Genomic DNA, 19,978 nt, shown 5'->3' with positions numbered 1-19,978 from the left:
ATTTGCCATTCATTATAAATTTAAATATTCTGAATGTTTTTATTAACTTAGATTTAGAAAAGAGGATGAATAAAGACAAAGGTTTCCTTGCTAATACTCCAGGAATCTGTTGCTGAATCATCTAAAAAGTTTTTTGAGAAAAGAGACTTTCACAAAAAGAGAGCAATTAACCAAACAAAAATAAGAAGCGATTTTATTCAGAATGTTCCGCACGAGTTTTTTTTTTTTTATATATAATTAAAGTCCAGAACAGTAATACAAATCAGTGAATTCTCATAGCTTAGAAGGAGATTGATACCAACCCCAAGCATCACTAGAAACATACTGTGTCACCTGCTTGATATTCAAGTAGATTTCCAGTCCCCTGCGAAAACAATAAACTAAAGTTAATGATACACACACACAAAAAAGAGGTAGCACACATAAAAAGGCTTAGAATCACCATTCCCCGAGTTCACGCCCAAAACCACTACGCTTTCTGCCTCCCCATGGAGCTTGAGCAAAGCATGGCTGTGAGCAGTTGACCCAGACAATTCCAGCTTGAAACGCCTTCAAGAAAATAAAGATATTATTGCATCTCCATTTCGTATACGGATCAAACTTGTTTAGTTGAAACTTTGCAGAATAGTTTATGTCGCATCAAGAGAAAATGTTTTGATACATAAAGTTTTTAAGTGTGGATGCTACACATAGATCGTTTTTTCTTTTGTGTAGCTAAATATTAAATGCAAAAGATTATTACCTCGGTCAACCGCTCGCACCTTTCAGAATCTTGTGATAATACAGCAGAACCCAGACCATATCTGTAAAAGAGTTTAGAAATCGTATCATGACCAAAGGCTACAGGATATATAAGAATCTATTCACAATGGAAGTTAACCCACTTGGTGTCGTTTGCTAGTTCGATGGCCTCCTCTTCAGTTGAGAAAGTTTTAACACAGAGAACTGGTCCAAATACTTCTTCTCTCCAGATTTGCATAGAGGTCTTTACATCAGTAATTATAGTAGGTTCAACAAAGTAGCCCTTCTTGAAATGCTGCAAGTCGATAAAAAAAACTTAGGTAATATCACCATAAGCAGATTTAGAAGTGGTCACAGGCAGTGATTTTGAGAATTTACCTGAGGTCGTGTGCCACCAGTCAAGATAGTGGCACCTTCCTCTTTAGCCGTTGAGATGAACTTCATCACCTTCTCATACTGCAGCACACAACATAAAATTAATGAATAATACCATCTCTTTATTCTAGACGGAAGTTTCGATTTGTTCAACTATGCATAAGAGGATGAGTAATTGATAAAAAAGCTGTGAGCGTATTCCTGGAAACTTTTTCCAGGACACATCAACAAAGAAACTGAATGTTGGTTTCCATTTCTACAGTTCTTACGAACAAGTTGTTTCAAGCAGAAGGAGCCCAACCACATTTAATAACATATTTTCAAGGAACACCACAAGTGATTCTTGAATTCTTTATTTAGTTTCAACGACACCAAAAGGAAACAATCTTTCTTACCTGTCCACTGCTAACAACGGGGCCAAGCCTGCAACCTTCCTCCAAGGGGTCTGAAATCTTAATGTTTTCACACCATTTTACAAGCTTGTCTAAGAACGGCACTGCAATACTTTCCTGAAAAAAACTTATAATGTCATTGGAAAATTTGTGGAACACATCAAGCATTCAAGACCGGATTTTCATCAAGGGCTAGAAGACAAACTTCCAGGTGTGCGTCAGAATAGAAACTGTTCATCAGTTATTATTATTCAGCAAGAGATACTTAAAGGTGCTAAGCTGCCTGTTTGTTATCCATGCATAGTTTCCATTCCAGAAAGTGATTTTCAACTTCTTATATTCGGTCAATTGAAACAAGCAGATGAAGAACAATTTTTTCACCCTAAAACAGACTGAGCTGAACATATAATCCTACTTTTTACACGTCCTTTTGATCAAATTCATTTGTTCAAGGCTAGGTGGAGAAGAGTTGATCATTTGGTTAGCTCGTCATCTTTGATCAGCCTTGTTTCCACAACTTGTATCTTATACATGTCCATTAAGTGTTTCATCGCAGTAAACTCATTCCATGTTGTTATGCTGGTTCAAAGAAGTGTAAATTGTGACAGAAAAGTGCCTTGATGATGACCGATCAAGTGAAAGAACGTAATATAATGTGCTGTATAACGGTAGAAAGCAAATAATCCCCAGAGAGAATCTCTGTAATTTTCCCTGGCAACAGCCAGTGTGCAACAGTAAAAAAATATGCTGAATGAATTAAGTCTCTTCTCCCCCACTCCATTTTATTCCCTGTGCCCAACGTGTTTTCCTAATTGGGCCCTAGGCCTCCTAGTGCATACAGATCTGATTTTGGGATTTGATTTATCATCTAGGCCCGTAACACATGTGCATAAAATTGTTCACATGGCATTGCAAATTGAGAAACTGTTGACCGTTAAAGGGGAGAGATTGTGAAGATTACTTTTGTGCTCTCTTCAGATTCTATAATAAATATTTAAAGAGAATTTCATCTCTCTCATGTGATTAACAATGAGCCCTTTTAAATTCTAATCCGAACTTATGTAAATCTTTACCGTAATAAAAGAAGCCTACTTGTTCTTATCTGTGTGACACCAAAATATTGAGTGCCTAAATATCCCACGGGTGCAGTTGGAGAGATGAATTTGAAATTCATGGATTTCGATTATAGTTTTATTATTTACAACGAAACAATAGATCAAATCTTAACTACACACCTTACTTGTTTACACATTAATAATACAAATTAGAATGAGTTCAAATTATACCATAATTGAGTGAATTTGAAATACATCCAAATTAACATGAAATTTTTTATAAAGATGTAAATGGTGAGTTCAAAGTTTATAGTCTTGACTTCTCTAAACAAAAAAAATACATTTGAAATTCATTGATCCAAACGCAACCTAAAAAGTTCACAAAATACAATTCTTTACACTAATATTTTCTATACATGCTGTGTGCACTAGACATTAATAACGAGAGAGGAAGCTCCTCGCACACTCACAGAAGCTTTTTTTCATGCACCATTTTATACTTACATGCACTATGAGCGAGAAGTAGCACTGCATATCTGGCCATTTGTCCAAAAGCAACCGAAGAGAGTCCACTCAGCAGCTGTTTGAACAGTAAACAGTGTTAGCAGATTTCACACACGAACTCTGAAATCACAAATTCTGCTGGAAAAGTGTCGTTGCAACCCAATCAATCTGGCTTTCATAGGTAAATGAAACCCTTTTTTAACCACAGGCCAATGGAATCAGAATGTAAATACTGGACATTTTCTTCAAAATATGTGAATTGTAGAGAAAACTATCGCTTTAGTTTGAAATTCTCGAACCTTTATCAAGATCAACATCTTCAAACACAACAATTGGACTTTTTCCACCAAGCTCAAGTGTTACTGGCTGGAAGAAGAGACAAAAAAATTCAGACGAAGTTCAGAGTTCAATGATTGCACAGTAAACAAAATAACAAGTAACTACACTGCACTACTAAAACATACTTTTACAAGTTGGGCAGCAGCAGTCATAATTTTGCTCCCTGTAGCACTACTCCCAGTGAATGCAATCTGTTGATCAAATATGAAATCGTTGTTGACACTGTCAAATAACAAATGGACCAAATAAAAAGCAAGCATAGACTGCCAGACAACATTACCTTATCAACATGCGGATGAGAAGCCAAAGGGGCACCAGCTTCTGGCCCCAGTCCAGTCAAAATGTTGAGGACACCTGGCGGAAGACCCACCTCTCTACACACTTCTCCCAACTCCAAACAAGTACTGCAGTTGAAATAATCGTGGTCAAACTATACACCTATACAAGGCACCAAAATGCAGATTCCAAACAATGAATCTAAATATATACTCACATAGATGCTAATTCAGATGGCTTAAGTATAGCAGTACATCCAGCTGCCAGGGCAGGGGCAACTTTCCATGTTGCCATCAAGAGAGGGTAGTTCCTATGAAATTATAAAGAAATAAATTTACAAACAATCAAAACTGCTGAACAAGGTAGTTTAGAAAAAAAAACCTGTAAAAATCATCTTCCACGTCAACACGATCTAAGAAGCATAATCAGGAAAAAGATATCTCGGCAATCAATCTTCCAGTGGTGCTAAGAGAGTTATCCTAGCAAACCAGATTCAGAAATAAAATTCAGCCAACCAAAGAGTACACACTCACCATGGTGTAATCAAGCCAACCACACCAATTGGTTCTTTCAAAACATGGCACTTAAATGTTTCCATTGGAACAGAACATGAGTTTTTTTCTTTGAATCCAATGCTTCAGCAATATCGGCATAGTATTCAAAACATCCAGCAACATCATCCTGGAGAAGAGAGATATAAAAATGATATAAATCCTTACGCACAGAATCAGATGTTACGTTCAAAGGCATTAAATACATACCATATCCCAGGCGGCTTCATCCAATGGTTTCCCACAATCAACTGCTTCAAGTTTGGCCTAGTTCGGACTTCCTTTCTATAATCTATACATGTTACGCGAATGGATAAGAATTTGGAAATCTAAAGCCCGAAAGCTGGATTCAAGACCCCATTATCAATGAATAAGAACATCTCACTAATGATTATCCGTCAGAAACAATACCAAAGGAAGGCCAAATCTAATACCACGATTAAAAAGCAAGAAAGAAAAAGAAACAGAATTGAAAAACATTTCAAGATATTCTTGCTCCGTTGAGATCAAAACTAAAACAAGTGAAAATAGCAGAAAGTAAATTTTTTCATGATCTTTAAAATTTAAAATATGAATAATTTTTTTAAGAATATGAAAAATCACAAATGTAGTAAAATGGGAAGATCACAATTCATACGAGTCACCACACACAAATTTTCAGAAAGTAGAATTAGGATGACACATTGTTAAAGTACACTGATCTAACATCACATAAAACAATAGTCACATAAGTCCATGTATTTGATATCATATTGTTGACCAACTTTCCTATGTATTTTCAGCTATTCAAACTATCAAGCTGATTCTTTTTCTTTCAGTTTACTGAAATTTCCTTGTTTTCTACAATATGAAATCTCAGTCTCTTGAATTTGCTAATCCCAAAGGCTAATAGCCACATTCTAAACTGCCAAGGGCAAAGAAGCAGGTAACATTACAATCATTTAGAAAACTCGGGCTACAATACACTGAAGGCTAAGCAACAAAATGATGCGAATGAAATATCCATTCAATAATATGCACTTGGAATCAGTATATTTTGATCATCTTTCCCTTCAGATTTTAACAGAATCCTAGATCGGGAGACACCCCACATACCTTCGCAGCAATGGCTCGCAAATACTTTGCACGATGGGCCCCAGTTGCTGATGCCCAATCTTTGCCTCCGTTTCGTAAGTATGCTTTGCGAGCAGCCTCCACTGCAATATTTACATCTTCTGCAGTAGCTGCAGGAATAAAGCCTGAAACACATAAAAAATCATGAGCCCCATAAATCTTGCGCCATAATTGTTCATCTAATTTAAATTAAGGACTCGCCACCCAAAAAGAATCTGTTCAGTTTCAAATTTAACTTGCGCAATTCATTTTCACCCGCTTTCGAAATAAAGAAAGTTCACCATTCGCCAATAAACAAACGAAAGTAATATCTGCACACAAACAGCCACAAAATAAAAAAATATAAAAAAAAAAGAAACCACAACACCGCAACCCACGAGAAAAGTTCAAGGGATGCACCGATGGTTTCTTCAGTGGCGGGATTGATGATCGGTAAGCGATTCTTCTTAACGGGCTCCCTCCATTGGCCGTCGATGAAAAGTTGCCGACTGGGTATCGGGATCGCCATTATTGGTGTGGTGTCTGACTGCACTGGACGGGTATCTTCGAAAGTTGATTCAATACAATCATTTTAATATTTTTTATGTTTAATTAAATAAATGCTAGCGGACATTTAATATTAGATTATCTACTGCTTCTGTTACTAATGTAAATATAAGAGCTTGCATTGTGAGCTTATTTTTTTGTTTTTTTATTTATTTTATATTTTGTCATGTTCATTTGATTTTTTAAATAATTTTTTATGTTACTTTAATATGTTAATTAATAGTATACTTAACTTTCATCTGTGAGTTTTCTTTTTTACTCTTTCATTTGTTTTATATTTTGTCATGTTCATGGAGTTCTTTAAGTCATTTTTCATGTCAGTTTAATATGATAATTAATAGTGTACTTAACTCAATCAAATTAATTATTATTTTGATTTTACTTATAAATTAATCATAATATTATATATTTAAAAAATTGCTAATATTACTAACATCTATCTATTTATTTTATTTTATCTACTACTAGTATAAACATGTGACTTTTATTTATAAATTTACTATTTTACCGTTTTGTTTATTGTCATTTTTCATATTATTTTAATTTGATAATTAATAGTGTACTTAACTCAATCAAATTAATTATATTTTTGATTTTACTTTGTAAACTTACTATTTACCTTTTTTTGTTTTATAATTTGTATAATGGTTTCTTTAAGTTATTTCTATCTTAAGTTAATAGGATTATTAATAAAGCACTTAACTCAATCAAGCTATTTATTATTTTAATATTTTACTTTTATTTTTTTAGCATCATATATCGAAATTGACTAAATACTTAAATATTTGCATTGAAATCACTTACATACAAATATTTCTATCAATCAGGTATCTTTGTTGATACATAAATAGTCTAAAAATTATATTCATTTTAAATGAGGAAAAAAATGTTTTATATGATTTAATATTGATTAATAATTTAATTTTATTCAACCTCACTCGTCTCCATTCGTCTTTCCATTATTACCTTAATATTCGGAATATTAACAATTTTTTTTTAATTTATAACATTATTATAGTATTTTTCTATGAATTCGATGTCAATGTATAATTAAAGTAATTAAATTTAAATTTAAAAATAAAATTAATAGAAAATCACTCTCATAATGTTATACATTAAAAAAATTATTAATATTACGAATAATTAGGAAGACGAATGGAGATTAGTGATATTGAAAAAAATTAAATAATTAAAAATATTAAGGTCATATAAAACATCTTCTTCCCATTTACAATAGAGATATTTTAAGACTATTTATGTATCAACAAATATATGTGATTGAGAGAAAATATTTGTATGTAGATGATTTCAATATAAACATTTAAGCTATTTAATTAATTTTCGATATATGATGTTAAATAAATATTATCTATTAAATATATGATTTTCATTTGTAACCTTACCATTTTACCATTTTTTTTTACAATTTGTCATGTTCATGATGTTATTTAAGGTCATTTTTTATGTAGTTTTTATAAGATCATTAATAGTGTACTTAACTCAATCAAACTAATTATTATTTTAATTTACTTTAAATTTAATTTTAATTATTAAATTTATATATTTTGATCAAATTCATGAAAAATATCTACCATATTGTGATAGGTAATAATAGACAGATGAAGGGAGATGAGTCGGATCGAATAAAAATACATTATTAATAAATATGAAGGTTTAGATAAACCTTCTTTCTCCCCTTTAGAATAAAGATATTTTCAAACTCTTTATGGTCCAATAGAGATATATGATTGAGAGAAATGTTTGTATTAAGTTTTCCAAACACTGTTTTTAAGCTATTTAGTCAAGTTTTTTATATATGCTGCTAAATAAATATTACTAAATAATATGCTTCATTTGATCATTTTGTGTTCTTGCCAATGAGATGGATTTTTTAACACAGCATACATTTTTTGGTGTTATATGTCGTTTGTATTGATCATGTTGTGTTTGGATTCCTTATGTGATTTTTTTGTTCACCGAAAGAAAATATAAAACAAAATCATATATCCCACAAAAATGATTATTTTAATTTTTTTTCTTGAGATTTTTTGTTAATTCTTAAACACATAATGCATGTTTCAGTTTGCTTAGATTACTTAGTTGAAGCGACATAGAAAATATTAAAAAACGATGAAATGTTTCTTTCGTTGTCTAGCTTATATCTCAGAATATAAGAGATAATATTTTTTTATTATTGGGACAATGTATTTCCAGACTTTTGTCTATAAATCAGTATTCAAAATTTTTACAACATTATTATATTCTCTATTCAAAATTTTTTATTAAATTGATTAAAGGTATTTGAATTTGAGTTTTGTGTGCTTGATTATATATTTTTGTAGTATTATTTATTGTGAAATTAATAGGTGGACTAAAAAAATTAGTGCATGATTTTGGCATACGATTTTGTTCTAATAAATGATTAATGCATTATTCTATTTTTAATTGTATCACAAGTTAACATATGTTTTGTCGTTGCCCAGATATATTTTGTCAACGGTATAATATTTTTCTTTGATTTAAGGAAATTGTGTGACTTCGTATTATATTTTTATTTCTTAAGGTTTTATTAAAGGATTTTTCATGATGATTTTGAGGCACAATTTTTTCCTTTGTATGTTTTTTTTAAAAATAAATATTTATGAAACCATGACGTTAATAAGGCGCCTTCTCTTTATTTGAAAAAAATATAGAAAATTTATAAAAATTTTGAATAATATGAGTTAGTATTTAATTTGAGAGTGATTTATGCTTTTTGTTGCTCGTATATACTTCAATTTCTTTGTTATCGTACTAAATAAATTATTTTTGAACTTTGAGTTATCATTTTTTATGGAGGTTGTTTGTGTCATGAATTTTTTAATTCGTTTTGTTTAGTATTTTTGGCTGGCTATTGATTTTTTCTGATATTCTATTATTTGTCTTGTTATTATATAAAAATATGTATGAGAGTACACCAATCAAAGCCACATATTTTGGGTCTTATGTTCTACAAAGAGAGTAATATATGATTTCTGTTAATTAATTAATTTATTGGTTCTTCATACATGTAGTTAAGAAATGAATCAAATTTTGAACAAAAAATTTATGACAAACATAATGGATGAAAAAAACATGTTAAAAAAATAATGTTACGTATTACTATGTCACTATTTATGTATGATATAATTCAAACACATTTTTTTAGATATTTGAAATTAGGTCTAACTAAGTGACATGAAACATATACATATATATTTGAAGGCGTATTTAAAGAAAAATATTAAGATCAAGAATGATTCATATTTAAATTTCAACGCAGCACAATGAAGAAAAAATTAGAAAATTGTATGTGTAAACCTTTAAGGGTTATATAGTGATTATGTTGCTACTTCATGGTTTGCAACATATTGATGCCATATAAAATATCAATATTTCTCAAAGAATAAACAAAAAGAAAAAATTCTTTATTCAGAAAAAGAAATACATGAAAAAAAATGTGTATAATTCTCATTCTATTTTTAATGGTATGAGAACAATTTTAAAGCTTTGTGGAGACAATAGATCAATTTTGTGCATTTTTAGTAAATTGGGATATTGAGCCGGTTGCACTTTATTTCTTCCAATATTATCTCGATAGATTTCGAGGTGGCTAAGATGTTGTTTTTGTCTATTATTTTAGTTAAAGTGGCTAACAAACTAATTTATGAGATATATGATGGTAACATAGAAAATTACTCGCAAATAAATTCACTTAGCCGAATAGTGAAATTCAAATTGAATTATACAATATTTCATCAAATTAATTTTGTCTATTATAAGATGCTCATGAAATCTAAATAGTTGTATTATTAAATGAGATATTGAATAAGACAAATACTTTGATATATATATTTGAATGATATCGCATATACATATCTTAATTACGTTATCCGTGTCCTTCTCAAGATTTTTAAAATACAATAATTAATTTTGTATGTCGTTCCACAATATATGTTGAGTGCAATAATTGTCCCTGCTTGGTAGATCGATCGAACCGTGGTGCTTGAGCTGTTGTGCGGTTTAAAAGATTTGAGTTGCACCATTACCACCAGCAATAGCTTTTGGTAAAGCGCTTGCAATTGATATCAGAGCAAAGGTTACGGGTTCGATTCTCATTTATTGCAATGAGTGCAATTATTGGTCCTTGCAATCAATGGGAGTGAAATTGTTGGGTGCAGTAATTGTCCCTGCTTGGTAGAGCGATCGAACCGTGGTGCTTGAGCTGCTGTGTGGTTTAAAATATTTGAGTTGTACTATTACTACTAGCTATAGCTTTCGGTAAAGCGGCAAGCGCTCGGTCCTACAATATATAAAATATTATAAAACAAAATGTAAACTCGATAGAATAAAATTTGTTTTGTTTATGAGATTGAAACTATATCATCCCCATGATATGATGCACACAATCATTGTTCAAAATCTTCTAAAAAATGACGAACAAACTGACTTTCTTGATTGCGTCAAATTAAACGATGACACAGTTATAATATATAGTCATTTGAAAAGATTTTCAAGTTTTTCTTACATTGATTGAGAAATAATTGTTAAAAACTTATTAAAAGTATAGTTATATGTTGATAATATTGATACTAAATATATAAAAATGATATTACAAATATCACGATGTTTGAAGAAATTACAGCACCATTCATTGGTTATGTTGTTCAAGAATATATAGGTTATACACACATTTAGTCACAAGTAAAAACCAATCACGACTAAAAACAACATTTATTCTTATGAGTTATAGTTGATGATTGTCAAAAATTGAAAAATAATTCAACAATAAAATAAATATTTGGAAAATAAGATCACTGGATAAAAAAAATGTAGAAAACCGAAAAAACTTCCTGATAGGGAAGTAAACTACGAGCATGTCATATCCCAGATGAAGATTTTAAATAACATAATAGATGTTAAAGGACGATCATATATATGCTTGCTGAGTATACCAAAATGGTTATATGTATATTATAACAAATTACGACAAAGAGTTGTTAAATTATCAAAATCAACCAAGAAGTATATTGAAAAGTGTTTCATGTGAATAAGATAACTTCTCCGATTCATATACCGTCTATGGTTATGATTTTCGATTTTGTGGTTTGGTTTGTTTCAATTAATAAATGCTATTAGCCATATTTTAATTCATTTAAATATTATCAAAATTTTGTACTTTATATTTCCAGCAATTTAGTTGTTCACGTGTAACGCACGTGCACTTTTCTAGTGTTAATAAATTAACGGGAAATTTGAGAAAAATATATTTTTCAATGTTTGAATTAAAATTCAACACTTAACAACAAATTTTTAAAAATCAATACTCGACAATGTTATAAAATCTCAAGTTTTTATAGTATTTTAAAAATAATAATAGATTTATAAAATATATAATGTGAAGTTCACAAAAGTCATCACTGATAATTTTTTGATTTATTTTTCTAAAAAAATTGATGATGGTATATATTATGTGCCAAAAAAATGCTATAGTTTAATGATGCATATAAAAATTATTATGATTTTTTTAAAAAAAATATCACGAATGAGTAAGAGCACAATATTGCCACAAATAGTTCTTAATATAATGTTATCATAACTAAATTGAAAGTTATATTGGTGTAACGAGTCTCACAAGTTGTGCAATTAATATATACAAATTAGAATTTAAGTGAGATACGGAAAATAATCTAAAATTAATTTTCTATATATCTTTTTTATGTTAAAAATTATAAATTTCTATTATTGTGATGTCTTTGAATTTATATCGTGGAGAGGATAATTTTTTCTATTTACAATTGTAAAACAATTATGTCATGGCAATTATATCACTTAGATTAATATTATATAATAAATTATAAAATACGAAAAAATTAGACAATTGAAAATATGTCATTATCATCATTCATCTTGCACCTCTCAAATATTTTTTGTGATAATGAGTCACAATTTGACCATCCCGATATCTCGTTATTACTTATCAGCACATACATCATATTTGTCACGTTAAAATTTATTATTTTAATTAGCAAATAAAGAAAAAAATGAAAAAGTTGGGCACCCTCTAATTTAACGATAAACTTATAGTTACAAGTAATTGAATTGAAAAATATTGTTGTACTAAGTAATTATATTTTATTCTAATTCAAATTTAGTAATTTTTAATGTCCAATGTATATAAAATTCATCACTAGTATATATAGTTTTATTTTCAAATGATAATAAGAAAATTCTTTAAATATAAATTTTATGTTAATAACTTCAAACTTCAGTCATTTAAAAAAAAATTTTTTTTTTTCAAACTTCAGCAAATGCGATTTTGAAAAAAATAAGAGGATAATGATTACGACAATACATGATACACCATGTGACATTAGAGGTTAATTTAGAGTGATATTTTTTAGAATAGTGATATTTCGAGTAAACATCACAATGTAAAAATAAGATGAATAAATATAATAAAGTTGGGTATTAGTAACATTTATACATCATTTAAGTCAATTAAGTTAACATTTGTAACCTTTATTTATCATTCAACTCAAATAACTTATAAAAAATAATTGGTTGATTTCAATTATTAATTTAAAGAAATGAATCATAATTTAATAAAATGGTAAGAAATGAAAGTTTCTCAGTTCACTATTTTAAGCAAACATCTCATGCATAAAAAAAGTGAATTAATTATTATTTTTTCTTTATTTCAATTCTTATGTTTAAATATATTAGTGTTTTTTAACCTTAAAATACAATTTATGTTTATAAGTTTTTCTATAGCTAATATGATGTCTTATTATTTCTTTATATAACTCACTTGCTAACAAAATGCAGGTTTTTGAAAGATTTTAAATTTAAAATATTCACATAATTATAGTTTAAAATATAATCTATCAAGAACAATTATTGTCTCATATTTTTATTTACTCCAAAAATTATAATTAAATATTATTTTAAATCTTCAATATATATTGTTTTTAATTTCAGGTGTATAATTAATAACTAATAGAGTAATGAGCAGAAAAATACCAACATATACCAAAATATTTTCTTACACCTTTATATTACTTAATTAATTAAAATCCATCATATCATTCTATTTAAACTCTTATATTGCTTAATTAATTCAAATCTTTTCATATAATTATATATTTGTATTGTTATGTTAGTTCAGTTTAATAATTAATATGATGAATTGTTATTTCTAATTCATATAATTTGTTTGGATCTACATTTTTTCGAACAAAATATTGTTCAATGGACTGAATCCATTATGCCAAGAATAAAAAAATACTTACATTATTAATTTAATTCAATTTTTGTTCTATAGAATATGGATGCCAAAGCCAACATTTGGCAACATCCTGCAGAAAGAACTGAATATAAACAGAGAACAGAATAATTGACAATGAAGTATTGCTGAGTTGATGTGATCCAATTAATGTTGCCAAAGATGGACGGACTCAGTTGAGATCGAGATCATACCTAACAAGATCTTAGAGGTGGATTATCTGGGAGGCACGGTGGGGAAGAAGGCGTGAGTGCTCCAAGTACAGCTTGCATACTCTACGGTTTAAGTCCCGATACAGCTTACAAAAAATTCAATTTTTAAAGGACCTTGAGAAAATCCTTCCAAAAGTTTACAACACCATGTAATACTGACTGTAAGTGCTCCACCAGCAACTAAAGAATATCGTTGAATGTCGACATTCCTCTCTATCATTGTCATTCTTACTTGCATAACACATTTGCTCCCTTCAGATGTTCTAAAATATTCTCATAAAATATTAAATGAGAAGAATTAGACATGGTTTTGCACCTTCTGCCTGCCAACTTGGTCACTACTTTCCATCAGTGATCAGATGCACAATCAACCAACCACAAATGATTTATTCATTTCAGATGCTGCTGCTCTTCCCCTTTCTGCATAATTTAACCACAGGAGCCCTCTAATTATCAAAGATGGAAGGAATAAATTTTATAGTATAGGAGATTTAAAATAGTTCCAAGAAACCAGCATAGAACAACAGTAGATCGTAATTTTCTCTAATAAGCACATCGATTAAAGTAACTTCCATACTGGTACTTCCTTCCCCTAAAATGAGAGTCCCAGTAAATACAGAAAGAGAGAGAGAGCTTTTGAAAATTGTAACTGTAAACTCCTTAGTTCCGAGAGGGGTGTGTCTTTCTCATAATTCCTAGAAAATTAGATAGAAAACGCCAGAAATTACAAGCAGTTAGTGAATCGAAAATCACTAGCATTTACTGTAGGTATCAAACAAGTTCCGATCAAGTGTCCTACCTCATGTTATAAAAGAATGAAAGTCCGAGGTGTCTTTACGACATATGGTCATGAAACATGTGGTCACAAACAAGTGCCAAACTGAAGAATATGGAGACAAGTTCAAAAGTCTGTTATTCATTTGACACGACATATGCACTAGGAAGCTAGAGCAAGAATTTACTGGAAGTGATCCAAGTCAACCCAGAATAAGTTAATATATAGAAAAAATAAAAACTTATATAAGAACGGATAAGTAATAGTAGGAGTGAAATATCCAATCAATATTAGATTCGATGGGTAATCAACTTATACAATAATCTAGGATATCAAATTCTAGCGAGAAATCTCAATGTAAAAAATAATCTGCCCGCCAAAAATTGTTAATATAGTGCCACAGGCATTTTTCCGCATACAAATATTTTCTAAACAACCACAATGTATAATTCAAATTACCACTCAGCGAATCAAAGACTCCAAACAACAATGTATAATTCAAATTACCACTCGGCGAACCAAAGGCTCCAAACATCTACACAATTTCATGACATCCAGCACATTAATATAAAAAGTATAAGAAATTAATCAGTAAAACCATCAATTATTTTTTAAATTTTTTCACAAAGATGTACTCTCAAATGATGCTGTCCCAAAGCATCCATCATGGGGAATCCTTCTTACAACTGATAGCACCATAGACCCAGCTCAGTGACTTTAGCATGTTATCCAGAATTAAACAAGTGATGGGACATATATTTATCATGAAGACACATTTACATGTTCACACGGAATACTTTGTCAATTAGTTCTAATGTTCCTTATATTTGAAGAATCATATGCATCCTAATTCCTAATCTATTATAAAACGAAGAAAAAATAAATATAATAATGTTTTCTTAAAAAATTTCCGGATTCCATTTTCAACTTTTGAATTTTGAGAAATAAAATATCAAAGTAATTTCATGAACAGCCAGCCGTATAAGGAGCACCCGTACAACAAAAATATCAGCCAAGGGATTTAAAATGTCAATTTACAAAGACATTGGATTTTAGCTCATTAATTTCTCACAAGGTTTTTCAACATTTCCAGCATTACAGAGAATGTCCAAATGCAATTTATTCTGATTCTCAAATTAATATTTCAAGAAGTATCTTCAAATTGATCCATGCATATGGCAGCCCAGTAAGGGTGTCAAAAGCAGGTAAAAACCTTGCTCTAACTCCTCAGCCAGGACAGGAAGTTAGTTTTTGTAAGTTCCTCCAGTTAACCTGTTTGTAGAATCAGTTAAAAGAACATGAGCAGAAACAAGTCCTCCAAGTACTCTTATGTTGCACTTTATCAAACTAAATGAAGTTTTCAATCAATAATGTTGACACCACCTCAAAAAGATTTATCCTTGCATCAACATCGAATGTTAGATCTTCAGATAGAGAATTAACAGCCCTTTCAAACTCAGTGTCATTTCCCAAGATTGCGAGGATGACCAAAGAGACAGATTTAGCACACGGGATTCAATTCCAGGCCATTATAAGACACAGGATAAACATAACGATCTCAAATTAACACCTAAATCTCCAAACTCAAAGAAATCAGCATGTTGAACCTGGATAATGATTCAATAAGCGTCATTGCAGATCCGTTGTAGTTTGTACCCTTGTGGCAGGCGTTCAAGCTAAAATTTGACCAAATATAGTTAATTTACTCGATGTTCGTACATTCTAGTAAGGTGTAATGGTCACCTTGAAGATTTCTTTAGCAACATAATAGTGCTACATGGGGCCTCCAGAAATGTTACCAATAATCCCCACAGGAGCAAGATCCATCTCTAAAATGGTGGAACCGGTTAACATCTCTGATAATAATTTCCCTTGAAGCAATTTTACAGATGAATTTGAATGCTGTATGGCAGTCCAAACAGATTCGAAGATTTTTTTTCACCCTGATAGGTGCTCCATCTGGGGTGGAAATCAGCCCAAAAGCAACCGCAAGCTTTTCACTATGATACGAGAGAAGAACTTCTTTTTCTTTCTTTCTAACATCGTGGAGATCAATCTCTACCATAGGAACATAACCAGCTTTGGCCATTAGTTGTCCCAGCTCCTCGAGTTTTGCATATATCTCTTCACTTCTAGAATGGCTTCTATCTCCAACTATAAATGTGTAGATATTGTCTTTTATCTCCATCCAACTCATCCCTGGTTCCTTCTTCACTTTGCTGTCTTTCATTAGTCTTCTCACCTTTGCAACATTTTCCCATAATCCCGCAGAGGCGTATATATTTGCAAGAATAACATGGGTACCAGATTTTTCTGGATCAAGAGTATAAAGCATCTCGGCAGCACGTTGTCCTAGCTCTAGATTCTTGTGAATTTTTGCAGCACCAAGAAGACCCCCCCAAATGGTGGCATTAGCTTCAAATGGCATATTATCCACGAGATTCACTGCCTTGTCCAATTTTCCAGCACGGCCAAGAACATCAATCATGCAAGCATAGTGCTCTTGTGTTGGTTCTATGCCGAAATTCATTTTCATGTTCTCAAAATACCACCCAGCTTCATTAACAAGCCCGGCATGATTACACGCGCAAAGGACACTGACTAACGTCACGTGGTTGGGAGCAACACCGTCTTTCAACATGTCATTGAATAACTGGAGGGCCTCTTTACCATGCCCATGTTGCGCAAGCCCCCCAATCATTGCAGACCATGATACAACACCTCTCTCAGGAACCTCAGAGAAAGCACAACCAGCATCCTCTATACTTCCGCATTTAGCATACATGTTGACAAGTGAATTTCCGGCAAAAACATCTGATATGAACCCTAATTTCAACACATGAACGTGGATTTGCTTCCCCTGTTCATAAGCAGATAAATTTGCACACGCATTAAGAAGCGAACTGCAAACAAAAGAATCTGGCTTAAGATCCATGTTTAGTAGCTTTAAAAAAAGCTTCAAAGCTTCTTCGCCCTGTCCATACTGAGAATAAGAAGTTATCATTGATGTATAAGATGGCAAATCAAGATTTGGGCACTCTTCAAATACTCTAGCCGCATCATGCACCTGGCTACTTTTTCCATATGAATCAACAATACTGTTTATAATGAAACTATCAGCTTGGTAGCCTGATTTTATTATAAGTGCATGAATTTGTTTGCAGGCGCCAACATCCTGCAAATCTGCAATCGCATTAAGAACCACTAGTATGGTTGCCTGGTCAAATCCCATTGTCTCTTTGTACATCTCCATGAATAGATACAGAGCTTCTCCGTTCTGCCCATTTTGTGAGTATCCAGAAATCATTGCATTCAGTGCAACCAAGTCTTTGTGCGGCATCAACCGATAAATTGTTACTGCATCCTTCATCAACCGACACTTGCAATACATGTCAATGAGACCAACACCCACAAAGCTATCGTTCATCATCTCCATCCTAATGAAATAGCAGTGAAACTGCTTACCCAATTCTTCTAATCCCAATGCTGCACAAGCTTTACAAGCACTCGATAAGGTGAACATATTGGGGTGAATACCCGATCTCTTCATCTGTTCTAACAATTCTAAAGCCCTTTCATGATACTCATTAAGCACACATCCAGCGATGGCAGCATTCCACGAAATAATATCAGGTTCTTTAATATTATCAAAAACAGTAACTGCATCTCCCAGATCCCCAGCTTTTGCATACATGTCAACTAGTGCGTTCAATGAGAATGGATCATCCTCGTATCCAAGCTTAATGAGATAGCCATGGATCTTCTTTCCCTGATAAATATCTCTTAGCCCTGTCGTGGCATTTAATATAGTTGACAAACTAAACTCATCGGGCCTAACTTCACTTGCAACCATTTCTTGAAACAACGCCAGTGCTTCCCAAAAAGAATCACTTTGCGTGTAACATGATAACAGGGCGTTAAAAGAAACAACATTCCTTTCTGGAATACCCTCAAACAATCTCATAGAATCAACATAATTGTCACATTTAGCATACATAACCACCAATGTATTTGCAACAAATACATCTGATTCAAACCCAGTTTGCACAATAATCCCATGAACTTGCTTCCCAAGCACAAAATTTTTGGAACCTGCACATGCCTTGAGTATGCTGGGGAAAGTAAATTCATTACATCTAATTCCCAATATATGCATTTTGCGAAAAGCCAGAAGGGCTTCTTCACTAAGGCCATTCTTGGCATACCCAGATATCAAAGAGGACCAGGATACCACATCTTGTTCGTGATTTTCTTCAATCAGCTTGCATGCCTGGCTAAAAGCTTTACACTTGGAGTATAAATTAATCAAATGGTTCCAGTGTTTTGAATCCTTGGATAACCCGACCTTTAATAGGTGTGTGTGAATTTGGAGGCCTTCATTTAAAGACTTGGTCAGAGAAAATTGAGATAAAAGCTTTGAGTAGGAAATGTTGCTCGAGGCAAATTTCGTGACTGTGGGAAGAAGCATACATGCCAGCTGCAAACCAAACAACGAGGAAAGAAGACAGAGAAAGGAGAGTTATATCAGTTTAATGTCAAACTCAAACAACCAAGCATGGTACAGAAAATTATTTAATGACACACTTGAGGGCATGATCAGAATAGAAATAAGGAATCTGATTTAACAAATAGATATGAAAGCCAACAATTCAAAATACAAACAAGTCAAATTAAGTGCATCTAGAGACAAATAAACATGCTCAAGCTCATGTAAGGTTCAGTTCCAGGACCAAACTATCTTGTTTGTCTCGTAGAAGATGAAAGCTTAACTCAAGCTCCAGCATTAGTAGAATGTTCCATTCCAACACAATGAGCTGTTAAGGCAAGGCGCCAAATACAAGTCTTAAGCCATCAAGAAACTGGAATAGACCAAAATTCCCCTCCCAAATACTGTAACATGGCGGGGAGCAATGAACATACAGATTCATACAAATCGAGTTGCCGTCCGTTGCCTTTAGGATTAGGGTAACAGTCAACAGAAATCAGAATGGTGGACAGACGGGAGAAAGACAGAACGATGCAGATGAAGTCCGGTTTAAGGCAATTGGATCCATTTTCTTGTTGGTTTAGGAAAGAAATGGGCCTATCATAAGATTGGGTATTTTAAAAAGCCCAATACAATAATAGAAATTTGAAAGTGAAAGTAGGCTCAATAATAAATATTTACAGTCTTTTTTATCTTTATCGATTGACTAAAATGAAATTTGACAAATTATTGAAGGACTAAGTTGATATTTGAATTGTTGAAAAAAAAAAATAAAAGTGTGTGTTGAAATTTAAAACAAAAAACAAAAGTTTAATATTAACATCATATAAGGGTAAAGTTGGAAGAAAAAATTGATGTCTTTCCTAGATGGTTACTATCATGTCCTCAACTTTAATAAAATAGAATATATATATATATATATATATATATATATATATATATATATATATATATATATGGTTTAGTAGATTTTTAAATTTAAACCGATACTAAACCGAATAAATCGAATCGATCGATATTTTTAAAAAAACAAAACTGAAATACAGATTAAACCGAATGGAATTTTCGATTAATTCGATTCGGTCAGTAATCGGGCACATGAGCTGAACTTGCCCGGCCGAGCTCTTTAATTGCTTTAGGCACGTTTCCTTTCAATGTTGGGCCTCAGGCAGCAACTGGCTTACCAACCAAGAGTGACAACCAAGAGGACCAAAATGGACATTAACCCAAATATGAATAAAATCATTTTGCATTTTAAACCAATTTGAAAGCCCTCATTCATTCAGCCATTTTCACGACATCAAATCCTG

At 31.7% G+C, this 19,978-nt stretch overlaps 1 protein-coding gene and 1 pseudogene across 12 annotated transcripts; both read right to left on the bottom strand.

Annotated features, from left to right (window-relative positions):
- Nucleotides 1–237: 237 nt before the first annotated feature.
- On the bottom strand, nucleotides 238–5,924 carry LOC142540858 (aminoaldehyde dehydrogenase 2, peroxisomal-like; annotated as a pseudogene).
- Nucleotides 5,925–13,185: 7,261 nt separating this feature from the next.
- Nucleotides 13,186–19,245, bottom strand: LOC142540857 (pentatricopeptide repeat-containing protein At3g12770-like). Of its 12 annotated transcripts, none has more exons than XR_012819162.1 (4): nucleotides 18,913–19,237; nucleotides 15,396–18,659; nucleotides 13,977–14,102; nucleotides 13,211–13,823 (listed from the first exon to the last, which is right to left on the bottom strand). XR_012819162.1 is itself a non-coding variant. In XM_075647283.1 (2 exons), the coding sequence occupies exons 1-2, from the start codon at nucleotides 18,964–18,966 to the stop codon at nucleotides 15,978–15,980; spliced, it is 2,736 nt and encodes a 911-aa protein (XP_075503398.1). In that variant the 5' UTR covers nucleotides 18,967–19,237; the 3' UTR covers nucleotides 15,213–15,977. The 12 variants fall into 12 exon arrangements, 2 of the variants coding, with proteins under 2 accessions (XP_075503398.1, XP_075503399.1); XR_012819161.1 differs by having other exon boundaries at nucleotides 13,211–14,102; nucleotides 15,396–15,454; nucleotides 15,566–18,659; XR_012819159.1 differs by having other exon boundaries at nucleotides 13,211–14,102.
- Nucleotides 19,246–19,978: the final 733 nt, after the last annotated feature.

The sequence above is a fragment of the Primulina tabacum genome, chromosome 3 (assembly GCF_025594145.1).
Source record: "Primulina tabacum isolate GXHZ01 chromosome 3, ASM2559414v2, whole genome shotgun sequence".
Classification (NCBI taxonomy): Eukaryota; Viridiplantae; Streptophyta; class Magnoliopsida; order Lamiales; family Gesneriaceae; genus Primulina; species Primulina tabacum.
This window is presented reverse-complemented; position numbering and strand designations above follow the sequence as displayed.

What these genes read in the sequence shown, in the direction of transcription:
- LOC142540857 (XM_075647283.1), bottom strand. Translation starts at nt 18,966, where the DNA reads ATGCTGGAGCTTGAGTTAAGCTTTCATCTTCTACGAGACAAACAAGAT. An exon ending in GAGACAAACAAGATAGTTTG is followed by an intron (nt 18,660 to 18,912) that starts GTCCTGGAACTG and finishes TTTGGTTTGCAG; the next exon opens with CTGGCATGTATGCTTCTTCC.